At 39.9% G+C, this 16,368-nt stretch overlaps 1 protein-coding gene across 2 annotated transcripts in view; it reads right to left on the bottom strand.

The window, feature by feature from the left end:
* Nucleotides 1–10,267: 10,267 nt before the first annotated feature.
* Nucleotides 10,268–16,368, bottom strand: part of DDX10 (DEAD-box helicase 10) — a 280,191-nt gene continuing 274,090 nt past the window's right edge. For both annotated transcript variants that reach the window (XM_004427362.3, XM_087433665.1), the window contains exon 18: nucleotides 10,268–10,943. In XM_004427362.3, coding sequence (XP_004427419.1) covers nucleotides 10,766–10,943 — 178 coding nt within the window. In that variant the 3' untranslated portion in view covers nucleotides 10,268–10,765. The remainder of the gene's footprint in view (nucleotides 10,944–16,368) is intronic.

Here is a 16,368-nt window from a genome sequence, read left to right as displayed (position 1 = left end):
TACATTTCATCATCATGTCTCCTTAATCTCCTCTTGGTTGTGATCGCTTCTCAGACTTTCCTTTTTTTTTCACGACTTTCAGAGTTTTGAGAAGTCTTGGACAGGTATGTTGTAGAATGTCTCTCAACTTGGATTTGTCTGATGTTTTTCTCATTAATAGATCGGTGTTATGCATCTTGGGGAGGAAGACCACAGAGGTAACGTGCCATTCCCATCACATCATATCAGGAGAATACACCACCATCGTGACTTAACAACTGTCGATGTTGACCTTGATCACCTGGCTGAGGTAGTGTTTGTCAGCTTTTTCCACTGTAAAATTACTCTTTTTTTTCCCCTCTCTTTTCATACTGTCCTCTTTGAAAGGAAGTCATTTATGTACAGCCCACACTTAAGGACTAAGGAGTTATGTTCCACCTCCTTGAGGGCAGAGTATCTACATATATTGTTTGGTATTCTTCTGCACAGATTTGTCTCTACTCTCATATTTATTTATTTAGTCAATCATTTATATCAGCATGGACTAATGGATACTTATTATATATGCTGGGTTATAATTCAATACTACTTTATTTTATTTTGTTGTTCAAACTCTTTCAGCTTTGGCCACTGGGAGCTCTTTCAGTTGGCTCCTGTATCCCTTTGGCATACCCACATATTGTGGGTTTTTTGTTTTGTTCTTTTTGAGCATTTTCTTACTTTCTGACACAAGATGCTCCAGGCTCATCTTACACATTTCCTGCCCCAGTCCTAGAATCAGCCATTTCTCCAAGGAGCCCTGGTTCCTTTTGTTACAGAATGGTATTAGAAACCAAGATCTGAGTGCTAGATATGCTCATTGCTACTGGGCTGTGTTTAATGGAATTTAATACATCATTTAAAATCAAGTTGTAAAAGGATATTTAATGTCTGCCAAATATTAACAGAAAAAAGTAGTTTACAAAACAGTATGACCCCACAGATTCTTTCATATATATGGAAGGAAAAAATACAATAAAATATTAACAATAATTATCTCTGGACATTCAGTGATAGATAATTTTTAATTTTTTCATTTTGCATAACTACAAAACTATGAATATAAACTGTGAATACAAACAATGTATTCATTGATGATATGAAAAGAACATGAGCTTAGAAAGCTCCTATACATGACTCACTGGAAGTCACAGAAGCACTTATTGACAGAGTTGGATTAGAGTCTGAAGTCAGAAGATTCTGCTCCAGCCTTGCCCGACTGCACCAGGTGTCATCCTCACCATGGCCCCAGCATGCAGCTCTAAGGGTGTAACCAAGGGCAGGCTAAGGAGCAGACACATCAAAGGAGGTGCTGTTTCACCCTGAATGAGTAGAACTGGATTAAGACCTTTGACAGCACTTATCACCAAAAAAATTGCAGTGCAATCTCCCTGCCTCAAATAAATGAAAATAGTACTAAACTATAAAACACAAAATTCATATGTAAAAATAAAAATGTCCACATTTTTTTTTTATTGCAAAATGCTTGAGAAGTCCATTGAACCTAAATCTTTTGCATTTTTTTAAAAACTGCCATTGTGTGTACATAAGGCAGTGCAAACATTAAGTAATCCAGCACTGGTTAGGGCACAGGGCAGTGCAGGTCTTTCCCTCAATTCTGCCAGTTATGCTCCTCTGACTCCTATAGAAGTCAAGGGCAATGGGCAGCACCTCGCACCTGCAGAGAAAATCTCTGAATAGCAAGGCCTTAGGCAGTCGGCCCCACGGAAGTTACACTATTCTTTGGGATAGCTGGCGATAATCCAGTTTTCTGTAGAATTCAGAGAGAAAGTCTCCAAAGGTGCTTCTCCAGGATCCATGCCTGTAGGCTTCTTGTTATTCCAAAGAATGATAGAATCATTTTATTAATTTTATAGCTAAAAGTCACACTGGATATTCCATTTGCACCTATTAGATTAGCTACAACAAATAAATTAATATACTCCTACATTGGAGAGGAAGCAAGTCCTCCTGTTAGTGATTCACTTTCTGTTAATGTATAGAGTAAGTTCTCTTGCACAAGTTTATGCAAGAGTTGGTTTAATTTATACGTTTGTTGTTTGTTTATCCACCAATGCATCCATCCATCCAAGAATGTCTATGGCAGCTTTATTCATAATAGCCTCAACCTGGAAACACCTCAAATGCCCAGCAACAGGACAATGGCTACACAAATTGTGGTATAATCATATTTTTTCAGTTCTCTATTGCTACATAACAAACTACAATGAAAGCTGAAGGCTTACAAAATAACTTATTATTTCTCACAATTTTGTGGGTTTGATGTGTTGAGATGGGCAGTTCTTCTGTTCTGTGTGGTGTTGACCAGGGTTACTCATGGCTACATTCAGCTGGGAGCTCGCCTGGGCCTGGAATATCTAACATGGCTTGTTTCACACATCTCGTGCCTCATCTGGGATGGCAAGAATGGCTGAGCCTCTCTCTCCCTGTGGTGTCTCATGATTCAGTAGTCTATCTGGATCTCAAGAGCAGTCTTTGGTTTTATTAGTGATAACTTGTTCTTGGGCACTTATATGTCTCACATATACTATTTCATTTAATCCTCAAAAGAGCTATTGGAGGTGGGTATTAGTGTTAGACTTTACAGTAGACTAGTATGAAGCTCAGAAAGGACAGGCGTCATGTCTAAGTTCACCAGCTATGTAAGTGGCAGGAACCAATTAACCAGTACTAAGAGTTAGAGTTCCAGTCCAGATCTATTCCACTCCAAAGCGTCTAACAATACTGCCAGTATACTGCTCTCAGTGGCCTAGGGTAGCACTGATTTGATTTTCAAGGCATGTAAGTGGCTCTCAAAACAAGCAGGTGAACAAATAAGTCTTTGGTATGCTCATGTCCAGGACTCAATATATCCCCAGGACTAGTTCCTTGCTGATCTATGGCTGGGCAAAGTCCATCTGCTGGGGGCTTTGCCACTTCTACACTCAGCTAAGGGCTTTATCTTCCGAATTCAATTTTTTCTCCCAATGTAAACTCCCAACCTAGCTAGGTATTAGGCAGTGAGCTGTTGTGGGTATATTTTAGTGTGAATGACTAAAATCTCAGTCTCTTACTCCTGCCAGGGCTATATGTCTTTTAAAAGGAAATTTCATTAACCCAAATGGATGTTTAATTGGTAGGATGTATCCATTCATACACCAAATGTTTGTTGAGTGTTCACTATGTGCAATTTCCTGGCCTAGGAGCTGGGATACGGCAATGAACAAACACACTCTTTGGCCTCAAGGAACTTACTTTGTTTGGCAGGGGTGTGGGAGAAAGGGAGCATGGGGATAGACAAAAACCAATGTCAGATGGTAGTAAGTGCGATGAAGGAAAATAAAAGACTAAAGAATGACTGGGTAATTAAGAGGGTGCTATTTTCTATTGTGTGATCAGAAAAAGCTGCTCATAAAATGCTAATTGACCCATCCAAGTACCTGAGAATTCAGAACTCCAGGCACAAGGAACAGCAAGGAGTCCAGTGAAATGAAATGGAGTGAGTGAAGGGAAAGTTGTAGATGAGGTCAGAGATAGGACAAAATATAGAACCTTCTAGGCCATGAAAAAGACACTAGATTTTATTTGAAATGAGATAGGAAGCCATCAGAGTTTTGAGTGGACGAGTCACACAATCTGGGTCTATGATTTAAAAGGATCATTTTGTCTCCTACGTGAGGAAAACGGTAGAAGAAAGGAGACCAGTTAAGAGGTTATTGCAGTATTCCTGGAAATGATGGCTTGGAATAGAGTGGAAATTACAGTAGGAATAATGATAAGAAGTTAGCTTTTGAATATATTTCAAAGAAGAGCTGACTGGAATTGCTAATGGATTAGATGTGGGATGCAAGAGAGACAAATCAAAAATGGCTCCAAGGTTTTTGGCCTGAGAAACAAGAACAAATATAATATTTAATCAGATGGAAAAGAAAAAGGAGAGGAAGATTTGGGGGAAAATTAAGAGTTCACCCTGGGACACATTAAGTTTGAGATGCTTATTAGACATGTGAGTACGATATTGAGTACAGTTGATACCAGTCTGGAACACAGAGAAGTTGGGCTAGAGACATAAATTTGAGAGTTATCAGTGTACAGATGGTATTTAATACCATGAAACTGGATGAGATCACTCAGGGAGTGAATGTAGATAGAAAAGTCCAAAGGTTAAGCTCTGCAAGTTAAGGACATGAGGACCACCCAGAAAAGGAGATTGAAAAGAAGTAATCAACAAGGAGAATAGAGAGAGAGTGGTTCGCTGAGGCTAAGCAAAAAAGTGATTCAAGAAGGTGGGAAAGTCAGATTCTACTGAAAAGTTGATTAGGATGAGCCCCAAGAATTGATCTTGGATACAACATGGAAGTCAGTGGTGACTTGACAAGAGCTGTTTTGGCGGAGTGACAGGAACAGAAGCTTAATTAGAGTGGTTTAAAAGAGAACGGGAGAGCTGCCAGCACCCATCTTTCCACTGCACCCTGATGGTATAATACTCAGAAGTGCTAGGATTACCCTTTATGTTGGAGAACACATCACTGAACTTCCCAAGCAGGCTCTCCAAAGAAAAGCACTGAAAGGCTTTCACCACTCCAGTGAAGATGAAAATCATCAATCACATTGAAAAACAACAAATAACCGGTGCTGGCCATGAGCCTCGCTCAGGGAAAAGACCCATCACAACGATGTGAGGGAATGGCCTGGAGACTGAAGGAAGTGCTTCCTAGAGAAGAGCTGTGCATGAGACTATGCATGAAAACGCCTGCTGAGATGAGGAGCATGTCTAAGAGCAGCAGGCTAACATATTGGTGCCTTGGTTGAATATAGTAAGAGATTTTAGTGGTTTTGTGTTTTTAAAAAGCTGCAAAGGCAATTCAGTGGAGAAGGAATAATCTTTTCAAAAAATAATGTTGCGTCAACTGGATATGCTTATGCAAAAAAATGAAGTTCAATCCACACCTTGCATCACATACAAGGATTAATTCAAAATGGAGCATAAACATGAACGGAAAACCTAAAACTATAAAACTTTTAGAGGAAAACATAGGAGAAAAAATCTTTGTGACCTTGGGATAGGCAAAGATTTCTTAGATATGACACCAATTGCACAATCAATAAAAGAAAAAATTAAACATCATCAAAATTAAAGCTTTGCTCTTCAAAACACAATCAGGAGACAAGAGAATAAAAAGCCAAGCCACAGACTGGGAGAAAATATTTGCAAATCATGTAACTGATAAAGGACTTGTATCCAGAATATCAGAAGATTCATAAATTTCAAAAAGAAAACAAGCAACCAAATTAAAAAACAGGCAAAATATTTGAACAGACACTTCACCAAAGAAGATATATGAATGGCAAACAAGCACATGAAAAGATGCTCAACATCGTTAGCCATTAGGAAATACAAATTAAAGTCACAATGACATACCACTATACACTGATTAAAGTTAAAAACACTGACCATATCAAGTGTTGATGAGGGTGTGTAGAAGCTGGAACTCTCATACACTACTGGTGGGAATGTAAAATGGTACACCCACTTTGAAAGACCATTTGGCAGGTTCTTAAAAAATTAAACATACAACTTCCATATGAGCCAGCCATTCCCACTCCCAGGTATTTACCCAAGAGAAATGGAAACCCATGACCATACAAAGTCTTGTATACAAAGGTTCATGGCAGTTTTATTTGCAATTGCCAAACATTGGAAGTTTACCTGTTGGTTAATAGGAAAATGGAAAAACAAACTGTGGTACGATCCATACAATGGATTATTATTCAGCAATAAAAAGGAATGAACTATCGATATTATGCTGCAACATGGATGAATTTTAAGATGATGCTGAGTGTGAGGAACCAGATAAAAATACATACTTTATGATCTCATTTATATAAAATTCTAGGAAATGCAAACTAATCTACAGTGACAGAAAACAGATCAATGGTTGGCTGGGAAATGGGGGAGGGGAGGAGGGATGGAAGGGAGGTGGGGATGACAAAGCAACATGAAGAAACTTCAGGGTGATGGATATGTTCGTTATTGATTGTGGTAATGGTTTCATGGATGTATGCATATGTCAGTAGTACTTACCAAACTGTATACTTTAAACATGTGCAGTTTATTCACTATCAGTTATACCTCAATAAAGTGTTTACGAAAAAGACTGGGAAGGGAGAAAGTATAGAGAGGGAATAGAGACAACTCTTTCGAGGAGTTATACTGTAAAGGAAAAGGGAGAAATGGAGCCTGGAAACGGATGGAGGGTGTCACGATTTTGTTTTTAAGATGGGAGACATCACAGCATGTTTGTTCACTGATGGGAATATCCCAGTAGGGAGGGAAAATCGATAATACTGTAGAGAGAGAGAACAACTACAGAAGTGATATCCTTGAGAGGGCCAAAGGAGATGGGATCCAGTGCACACACAGGGGCTTCAACCTTAGGTAGGAGTGTGGACAGTTCCTCTCCAGAGGCAGGATGGAAGGCAGAGTGCGCAGTCACGGAGGCAGTGAGGTGAGTGAATGTGGTGTGGAACTCCGCAAAAGGTCTGTTTTGACTATTTCTATTTTCTCAGTAAAATCAAAATAAGGTCATCAGCCAAGAGAGAAGAAGGGGAAAAAGTTTTGGAGATTTAAGATGAGAGGAAAATGGGTGTAATAGTTGTTTTGGAGACTGGGAGAGAGAATAAAGCTAGGAAAGCAGCACTAAAAGCCCCCTACAGGAGAGGGGTCATGAACTTTCTATTAAGATCAGTCCATATGGTTGGACAGTTTTCTTCATTTGCATCCTGCTGCTAAGGTGCTTGGGAAGTAGGTCCTGTTCCTTCAGACTTCATACTCATCAGAGGTCTTGCTGCCTTCAAAACATTTCCTGCTCCCCCGCCCCCTTGCTCTATCTCGTTACCCTGCTTTATTTTTCTTCATAACCTTTATCCTTAGCTGACCATGTTTTATACGCTGGTTTTCTTGTTGTCCATCCTTGCTGTGTATCTAGTACTTAGAACAGTGCCTGGTAGGTACACAGTAGGTATTGAAGGGACAAAGTCTGAGGGCCTCTCCTCTTCTCCTCAAAAAGATTCTGTTTATGCCCTAAATCTCTGTGCCAATTTCTTCTGTTCGCCTTTTACACTTCTCCACCTTGCTACGTCCTGGGAGACTGTACAGATTACATCTATGGTTGCTTTCTGGCTTTGGTTGGGGCCAATGGCAATCATTGGCAGGAGTCAAGAGAAGCAGGAGAGTGAGGTCACAGAATTTATTCACTTGGCTGGTTCCTTGTGGTCACCTCAGGCTGGCTGCATATGTCAATTAAAGGTCAAAAGTCAGCTGTCTCTTCTTCCCTTCTCTCCCCTCATCCCTTCAGGGTGAGGAGTGGTCATACTTCTATTACTAGCCTCAGATAGACCACTCTTTGTGGTTTCCTTACACCTTGCCCTGGCCTACGTAAATAATCCTTTTATTAAATCCCCTTGGAATGATCCTAATTTGTGTGCACAATCTGTTTCCTGCTGGGATTCTGACAGAATCTCTTATCTGTGAATAATGATTTTAATAACTCTCTGAATTCCATTAGTGCCTTGCTACTCAAATGTGGCCAGGGCCCAGCAGCATGCCATCACCTAGGAGCTTTTAAGAAACGCAGAATCTCAGGCCCCACCTCAGACCTACCGACTCAGGATTAGCACTTTTATAAAACCCCCTGGTGCTTCCTATGCACATTCAAGTCTAAGCAGTATGGCATTAGAGTAATCTGAGTTTTACTAAAGCTCTTTTGGTTACTAAAAAACCCAAGGACTCAGACTAGCTCAAGCAACAGGGTCTTAGACATCAGGGAGTAAAGGAGACCGACTTGCACAGAAATCTAAGAATAGGACCTAGGAGAAGGAGAAGCCTCATGGAGATGGGACCTAGAGGATCAGTGGGGATCTCAGAGACCGCAACAAGGGAGTCTGCAAGTCTTTGCTGCTCCAGCCTGGATCATTACTCTCCATGGATTTGCTTCATGTTGCATGACCAGCTGGATCCCTCACTATTTACTCTCTTATCTATTTGCCAGAGTTCTCATTCACTTATTGCTTTGCCTAACTCCTAATCTGGCTCACTTTTGCCCATCATAACCTTATTTTGTCAACCAGCTACATTTCAGTTTCTGAGAGTAAGAACATTAGTTGCCCAATTCATCCCTGTCTGGGCAGAGCTTCTTGCACCAGCTTCTCTCACAGCTCACGGCTAGCCTTTGAGTCAGCTGTCAATTCCTGATTCAGCAGGCACTGGTAATATGGTATAAAACAAGTCTGCCCTGGACTGTCTGACCAGCAGGGGCTGTGAAGAAAATCACACTATGATTACACGTCTAGTTAAAATGGTCTTAAAAGATATGAAACATGGTTTTCAAATCTTGGTTGCAGGGTCTTTCCTCTTTACCTACACCACTACCTCCCATTTCCTCTTCCCTCTCCACACTTTCCAGGAATATCTGCATCCTCTGGCAGACTCTGACAGTCATGGAGATGACTTTTTTTTTTTTTTTAAAGATTTTTTATTTATTTTTTTTTATTTTTTCCCTCCAAAGCCCCAGCAGATAGTTGTATGTCATAGCTGCACATCCTTCTAGTTGCTGTATGTGGGACTCGGCCTCAGGATGGACGGAGAAGTGGTGCCTCGATGCGCACCCGGGATCCGAACCCGGGCCACCAGCGTTGCAGCGCGCGCACTTAACCACCAAGCCACAGGGCCGGCCGTGGAGATGACTTTTTATGTTCAGGGTATTTCAAATGTTGTGTAACAAAATTAATTACATTTAATTAAACTTATCCATTTTTTATAGCCCTAAACAAATCTAAAATGCCATGTTAAGCTTATGAGATGGCAGTCCTCCAAGGGGTTCTGCTGCCGGGCATATTGGCTATCAGAGACGTAGGCAATTTTAGGGATCATTTTACATGAGTGAGTCTGATGAACGGCCTCTCAGCCTCAGTTAACCATCAAGCAAGGATTAGTCTCTGGGTCCCAGGCCAAGCAATCACCTATGTCCTCCCTCCTTCTTGTACCCAGGGACAGCTTTCTCACTCAGACAATAATCATCTTCTTTCTGCCTGCTTTCATAATGCACTAGAATTATGAATTTGCTTCTCTCTTTCCTCTACTATATGGTAGCAGGGGAGGGAACTGTTTGTATTTCTCACAAGTACAGGGTCTGGCATATGGCAGTTGCTGAATTTATTAATATTTATTGATTCAATGAATGTTCTTGCTCAGTGGTTATGTGTTTCTCTCACCTTGTGTACCAGTCAGGTTTTTCTGTGATAACTCCCTTAAGTCTCAGTGGACTGCTTGCTCCACAGGTTTGAGAGGTAACTATGGTAGCTGCACGTCTGTTTCACACCTTCTCACCTTGTACCCAGGCTGAAGCAGCATCCTCTCTTTGGTCCATGCTGGTCTCAAGGTGGAAGGCACGAGTGTAAGATGGCTGATGGACACATCAATCGTGTTAAAGCCTCTGCTTATAACCAGCACACAGTCACTTCCACCACATTTCAAGGGCTAAAGTCAGTCACAGGGCCAAGCCCAACATTAGCAGTGTGGAAAAAATATGCTTCTCAAAGGAAGGGGGGTGCTGGAGAGAATATTTGCTAAACAATAATGTAATCTACCACGCGTTGTTACTTGAGTTTTCTATCAATACTATTCTGATGTTTTAATTAGTTTTCAAAAGTAGTAAACTAAAATCCCCTAACCATGTAGTATATATTAAAGGCAGGATACATTTAGTACCAGGGACAGAATACAACTCAAAGTATTTTATGCCAAAAAGAAATTTACTGACCCATGACATAACTGGGAAGTACAAAGAGTAGATCTGGTTGAAGCCCAGAGGGCTCAAACAATGCCATCAGGGCCCTCTCTCCATCTCTTCACTCTGCTCACCTTGATGTGTTGGTCTTATTCTCCCCAGCCTCTCGGAGGTGGCCTCCATTTGCTAGAGAAAATTGCTACAAGGCACTTGCAGAAGGACTACAAGCTACTACGTGCCAAGGGGCCAGGTTTTATATCACAAAGTCTTCAGATTCAGGACTTCTACAGATTTTATAAATGATAGCTAGCAAATCTGCAAATGTAAGTTAAATGATCTCTTTAGAAGGCTAATTTAAAACTGTGAAAAATTTATTGTTTCAGGAATTGGCCAAGCATTTTAATCTTAAGAACCTTCCCTTGAGAGTGCTCTCATATTACTGGACACGTTGAAAACAGTAATTTTACAGAAAATATGTTTATTATTGATCATTTCAATTCAAAATACTCATTCTTTCTCAGGGCTGGTCCATCATATTCTGTGTCTTTAGAGATATTAAATAACCAAAATTGTGAGCAATTTTGTTTAACAGTAATAGAAACTTCTGTACGGTAAGCAAGATAGTAATTTCTAACAACGAAACAAGGTCTCCCGAACTTGCCATTAAAACAAAGGGAGCATTTAACAAGATGTAGGGACCCATGGATAAAATCTAACAGAGCCCATGCTGGAAAATGGGATCAGGAAATTTTATAATACACCCTCACTCTGAGTTTGCACTTGCATGGTTCAAGCGCATCCTGTAAAAGGGGCTTAGATATATGATAGCTTCTGTCTGGCGAATGGATCCTGTGGGCATGGGACTTATGCTATCTAAGTTCCCCAAAGCCAACTGTTTTCTTAACTTCTTGTTCACATATCATGACCAGAGGTTTCAAGAAGACAAGAGCAGGAAGTATTTAGCTTTGATTTTTGAGGAGATGTAACACCAGCTCTTCATCCTCTGCTAAAGACAGGCCCGTATCCAAAGGCTCTAAGGTTTCCCACTTGGCCTTCTTTCTATTACGACTTGTAGGTCCCACGTCTTCCACTTCACTGTTGTTTCTTTTCCTCATTCCCTGCATCTTCTTGGTATCACTGGTGGGAACAAATCCAATGATTTACTTCATAAACAAATAATTAATTTCATCATTATGAAACCAAACACTTAAAATAGGACAAAATTATTAATAATAGTTGTTAAAGTGATATTATTATTAAGAGGGAAAGAAACTATAACACCTTCAGGATATCTGTGTCATAAGGACCTTCCCATTAACGGATGGGAGGAGAGGGCCTATCATGCACCAGGAACTGTGACAGGAGTTTGCACACATTGTCTCATCCAATCCTCACAATAATTCTAGGAAACTATGGCTATATTATCCACAATTTGAGGACACTGAGAGGCCCATAGTCTGGCTCCAATCTGTGCTGGTCCTGCCACATCAAGCCATCTCTATGTAAAGTTAGGTTATCCTTTAGGTAGCAGTCTGTGGGCTAACAGATATCAGGACACCAGGCATTGATTCTAATATCTGTTGCATTAAGTTGTGATATATAGATCATGAGTAAAATGGAACCTGAAATGTTAAATTACAAACTACTTAAGACATCAAATAAATTTCACCCATTTAAAATATGTTTCTAAGACCCATAGTCTTAAGAAAACATAAACATTATCACAGTATTCTGCACACACCTGAGGCATAGACCACAAAAATAAAGCTAATTTCTGAAGGTAAAGGAAACCACTCGATACATCAAAAATAGAAGAAAAAGCAAAACATCCTCAAAGCATTTTGAGATATCATCATCATGTTCAAAGATGATCCAATTATTGGACATAAGATTAAAACAAAATAAAAAACCCATCCAGTAGCAACCATACATTAAGGGCTTACTAATGGTCTGGCACTGTGTTACATTCCTTACTCAGATTACATCATTTATCTTTGTGAAAATCCTCGGAGCATTAGCCTCACTCTACAATGAAGTTAAGAGAGGTTAAATGACTAGACCTAGACTACACATATGGGATTCAAACACACATCTGAATGACTCTAAATTCAGCCCCACAGTCAGGCTATTGAAAGCAATTTGAGTTGACTCACTTTAGTCAACATTTGGATAACAGTAACAGAAGGAATCAGCTGTGGAAAGAGCATTGCTTTGGCATCGACACATTCAGATGTTGGCCAGTCCACTAACATTTCTAAGTCTCAGTTTCCTTATCTGTAAAGATGGGGATTATACAATTTACTTAACAGAATTGCTGTAAGAATTAAATGAAATTATATAAATGCAAGAACATAGTAGTGCTCAATACACGATAGTTTCTTTTCTGCCTATAAACTACTCCCTTTCAAATAAATTCTTACATTAACATCATATAATAAACAGCAAACAAGGAAAATCATCACGGGAACATTACATTATATTCCAAGCAAATGATATATTCCAAAGGAGAACAAAGTGCTCAAGTTCCAATGGACTCTATTACTCCTTAAAACAGCTTGAATATCAAAGCAAATGTGCATATCAGCATATCCCTTTTTGACCAGCTTGAAGCAAAACTGTAAATAATTTCCCCACTCACCACCAGGAAATGCCCAGTGCTCTGACTCAGCAGCCATTCTCTCTCACCATTGGAGGAAGGACAAACTAGACAACACTATGAGGTTACTTAAAGTCACAAATAACTGCATTTTAAAAGGGTGGAGAGATGAATATGAAAGAGTTCCCTCTGATGGGAATTCAGTTAGTAGAGAAAGCAATTCTTAGCGGAAAGGGGCCTTAAAAAAAAGTATTGAGTTCTAATCTGCTTGAGTATGTCCAGTCCTGTGCCAATTCTACTGGGCTATAGTGCCATGACTTATTTGGTATAAGGTGATACTTATTTTTGCCTGCTTGTACTTCAAGTGCATCTCAGAGCAGCTCATCAGAAACAGCCTAATTAGTGGGCTTTACTAACGTACTCTTTATTAATGTGCGTCTGCACATTATACTCCCTGTAGGAGAAATAGCCGGTTCAGATAATAAAAGGAAAATGGAAAATTTATGTAGCCCAAATATTTCCACAATTAGTAGCACTGCTGCTTTGTGGACCAGTTCAAATTCTAGAAAGGTATTTTATACTACTTTCCATAGCAAATAAGTAGTAATTTGTATAACAAATTAATTATTAAATAACAATATAGATATTCTATAGGTAATTGCCCCAAAAGGGGGATAAGGTAATGAATCTAGAAAACATTTAGTAAGCAGAAAGCAAAATGTGGTCACACTGGTCTCCTCAGAAAAGGCCTCTTCCAAATGGTATGGCACCAGAGAGTGATGCCAGCAACAAGGCTGAATAAGACATTCCTTGTTCATGTTACCTTGCAACAATGTGCCATCCCTCCACAGATAAAAGTACCTTTGTGGGAGCTGTGAGATCCAGCACCATACGCCAAGGGACCCAGGAGGAGTCTAGCCCAACTGTGCATCTGGTAATAGGCACACAGACCTTGGTCCTGGCAATGGGCCATGAACCAACTTCAGCCCCACTTGGCCGTGGCAGAACACTTTCTTAGATAATCACCCATGGATGAGAGAGTCTTTGTGGAAGTCCAGGTTTCCAGTGGAGAAGTTCCAGCACACCAATGGAGCAAAAAATACGAGTTTGGATGTATTGGAGAGAGTTAAAGAGGAACAGTTTGACCTTTCTCATATTCCCCAAGGTGGCATAGCTCAGGCCAAGAGAGATGTTCCTTGCCTGTTATTTCTCCCACGGAGGAAAGTGAAAGCATGTGAGTATCCAGCTTCCCCAGCTATGTGGGACACTGCCAAAGATGCCCATTTCTCTCACTCCTCCACTCCCCAGAGTACTAAATCATGAGCTGCATGACTGGGGGTCAGGAAGAGGCTGGGAGAATGGCAGATAGAACTCTCTGAGGGAATTAAAAGGATGTGGATCCTACTCATTGCATCACAGACACCAATAAGAAGCTTTCCAATAAACCCCCGGGGATGCCTTGCCTGTGAATCCCTCCAACTGGCCCACAGGCATCTCCAGTACTCTGTGTGCCTCACCCACACCCTCTCCTCCACCTGGGTCAGCTCCCTGTGTGGGCTCCTGAGAGTAGCAGTGAGAGGGAGCTTAGGCAGACAGCTCCAAGCACATGCAGAGAGCCAACCTGAATCTGCAGGCCAGGGAGAGACCACAAACTTCAGCTTTAGTGCCACCTTTGGGAAAGCAAAAGGGAAGCTGTCAGGACTTGACCTGGTGTGTTGTAGGATTGAGAGAAGGCACACAAGCTTAAGAATTCTGCCACAGGAGGGAGCAAGAAGTGTGGAGCAGGCATATTCACAGAAGATCTAACAAAACCTTCGAGTCCATAGCAGAACTGACAGAAGATATTTCTTTCCCAAAGGCAGTTAGGAAAGACTGGAGGAGGTGACTGCTACTGCAAATGCAAAGACAGCAATGCACAACTTCAATGAACATGAAAAATCCAGGAAACATGATACCACCAAAACATCACAATAATCTTCCAGTAACCAATCCCACAGACAGAGAGATCTGCAATTTACCCAATGAAGAATTCAAAATAACTGTTTTAAGGAAACTCAGATGAAAACACAGAAAGAAAATTCAATGACATCAGGAAAACAATGAGTGAACAAAATGAGAACAAGGATCATAAAAAAGAACCACACAGAAATTCTGAGGCTGAAGAACACAATGAATGAAATGAAAAATGCAAAAGAGAGCATCAACAGCAGAATGGATCAAACAGAAGAAAGAATCTGTGAGTTACAAGGTAGGAACTTTGAAATTATCAGTCAGAGGAGAACAATAACAAGAAAAGAATGAAAAAGAGTGAAGAAAGCCTACAAGATCTATAGCATACCCTCAAAAGAACTAATTTGTGAATTATTGGAATCCCAGAAGAAGAAGAGAGGGTGAAGGGGGCAGAAAGCTTATTTAAAGAAGTAATAGCTGAGAACTTCCCAAATCTGGGGAGAGATTTATACACCGAAGTTCATGAAGCTTTAAGGTCCCCAAACAAATTCAACTTACAGAAATCTTCTCCAAGACACAATAAAACTGTCAAAAATCAATGACAAGACAGAATTTTAAAAGCAGCAAGAGAAAACAAGCTTGTAACATACAAGGGAATCCCCATAAGTCTATCAACGGATTTCTCAGCAGAAATCTTGCAGTCCAGGAGAGACTGAGATGATATATTCCAAATAGTAAAAGGGGGAAAAACCCCCTGCCCATCAAGAGTACTTTACCTGGCAAAGTTGTCCTCCAGAAATGGAGAGATAAAGAGTATCCCAGACAAACAAAAGCTGAGGTTGTTCATAACCACTAGACCTGCCTTACAAGAAATGTTGAAAGGAGTTCAAGGTGAAATGAAAGGACGCTAATTAGTAACATGAAAATATATGAAAATATCCAATACACTGGTGGAGTAAGTATACAGTCAAATTCAGAATATTCTAATACTGTAGTATGGTGACGTGTTCACCACTTAACTCTAGTACAAAGGTTAAAGGACAAGAGTATTAAAAATAATTATAGCTATATAATTGGTTAATGAATACACAATATAAAATGAGGTAAACTGTGACATCAAAAACACAAAAAGGGGATTAAAAGGGTAGAGTTTTTGTATGCAATCAAAGTTAAGTTTTTATCAGCATAAAATAGACTGTCATATCTATACGATGTTTTATGTAAGCCTCATGGTAACCACACAGCAAAAACCTACAGCAGATTCACAAAAGATAAGAGAAGGGAATCAAAGCACACCACTACAGAAAATCATCGATTCACAAAAGAAGGCAGCAAGAGAGGAAGAAAGGAGCAAGGGAACTATAAAACAGCCAAAAAACAATAAGATGGCATTAGTAAGTCCTTATCTACAAATAATTAAATTAAATGGATTAAATTCTCCAATCAAAAAGTATAGAGTATCCGGATGGATAAAAATAACAAGACCTAACTATATACTGCCTATAAGAGATTCATTTCAGTTTTAAGGACACACAAAGGCTCAAAATGAAGGATGGAAAAAGATATTCCATGCAAGTGGAAATCAAAAGAGACCAGAGGTAGCTATACTAATAGTAGACAAAATAGACTTCAAGTCAAAAAACAGTAACAAAGGACAAGGAAGATCATAATATAATGATAAAGGGGTCAATTCATTATGAGCATATAACAACCACAAATATACACTCAACACTGGAACATCTCAATATATTAAGCAAACACTAACAGATCTGAAGGGAGAAACAGACAACAATATAATAATCGTAGGGGACTTTTAATACCCCACTTTCAACAATGGCTAGATCATTCAGACAGAAAATCAATAAAAAATGCTGGATTTGAACTATACTTTAGACCAAATGGACCTAGCAGACATATACAGAACATTCCACCCAACAGTAGCAGAATAAACATTCTTCTCAAGCACACACCAAACATTCTTCAGGACAGATCATATGATAGATCACAGAATGAGTG

This window comes from Ceratotherium simum, chromosome 7, assembly GCF_057802395.1.
Source record: "Ceratotherium simum simum isolate JZ-2026a chromosome 7, ASM5780239v1, whole genome shotgun sequence".
NCBI lineage: Eukaryota > Metazoa > Chordata > Mammalia > Perissodactyla > Rhinocerotidae > Ceratotherium > Ceratotherium simum.
This window is presented reverse-complemented; position numbering and strand designations above follow the sequence as displayed.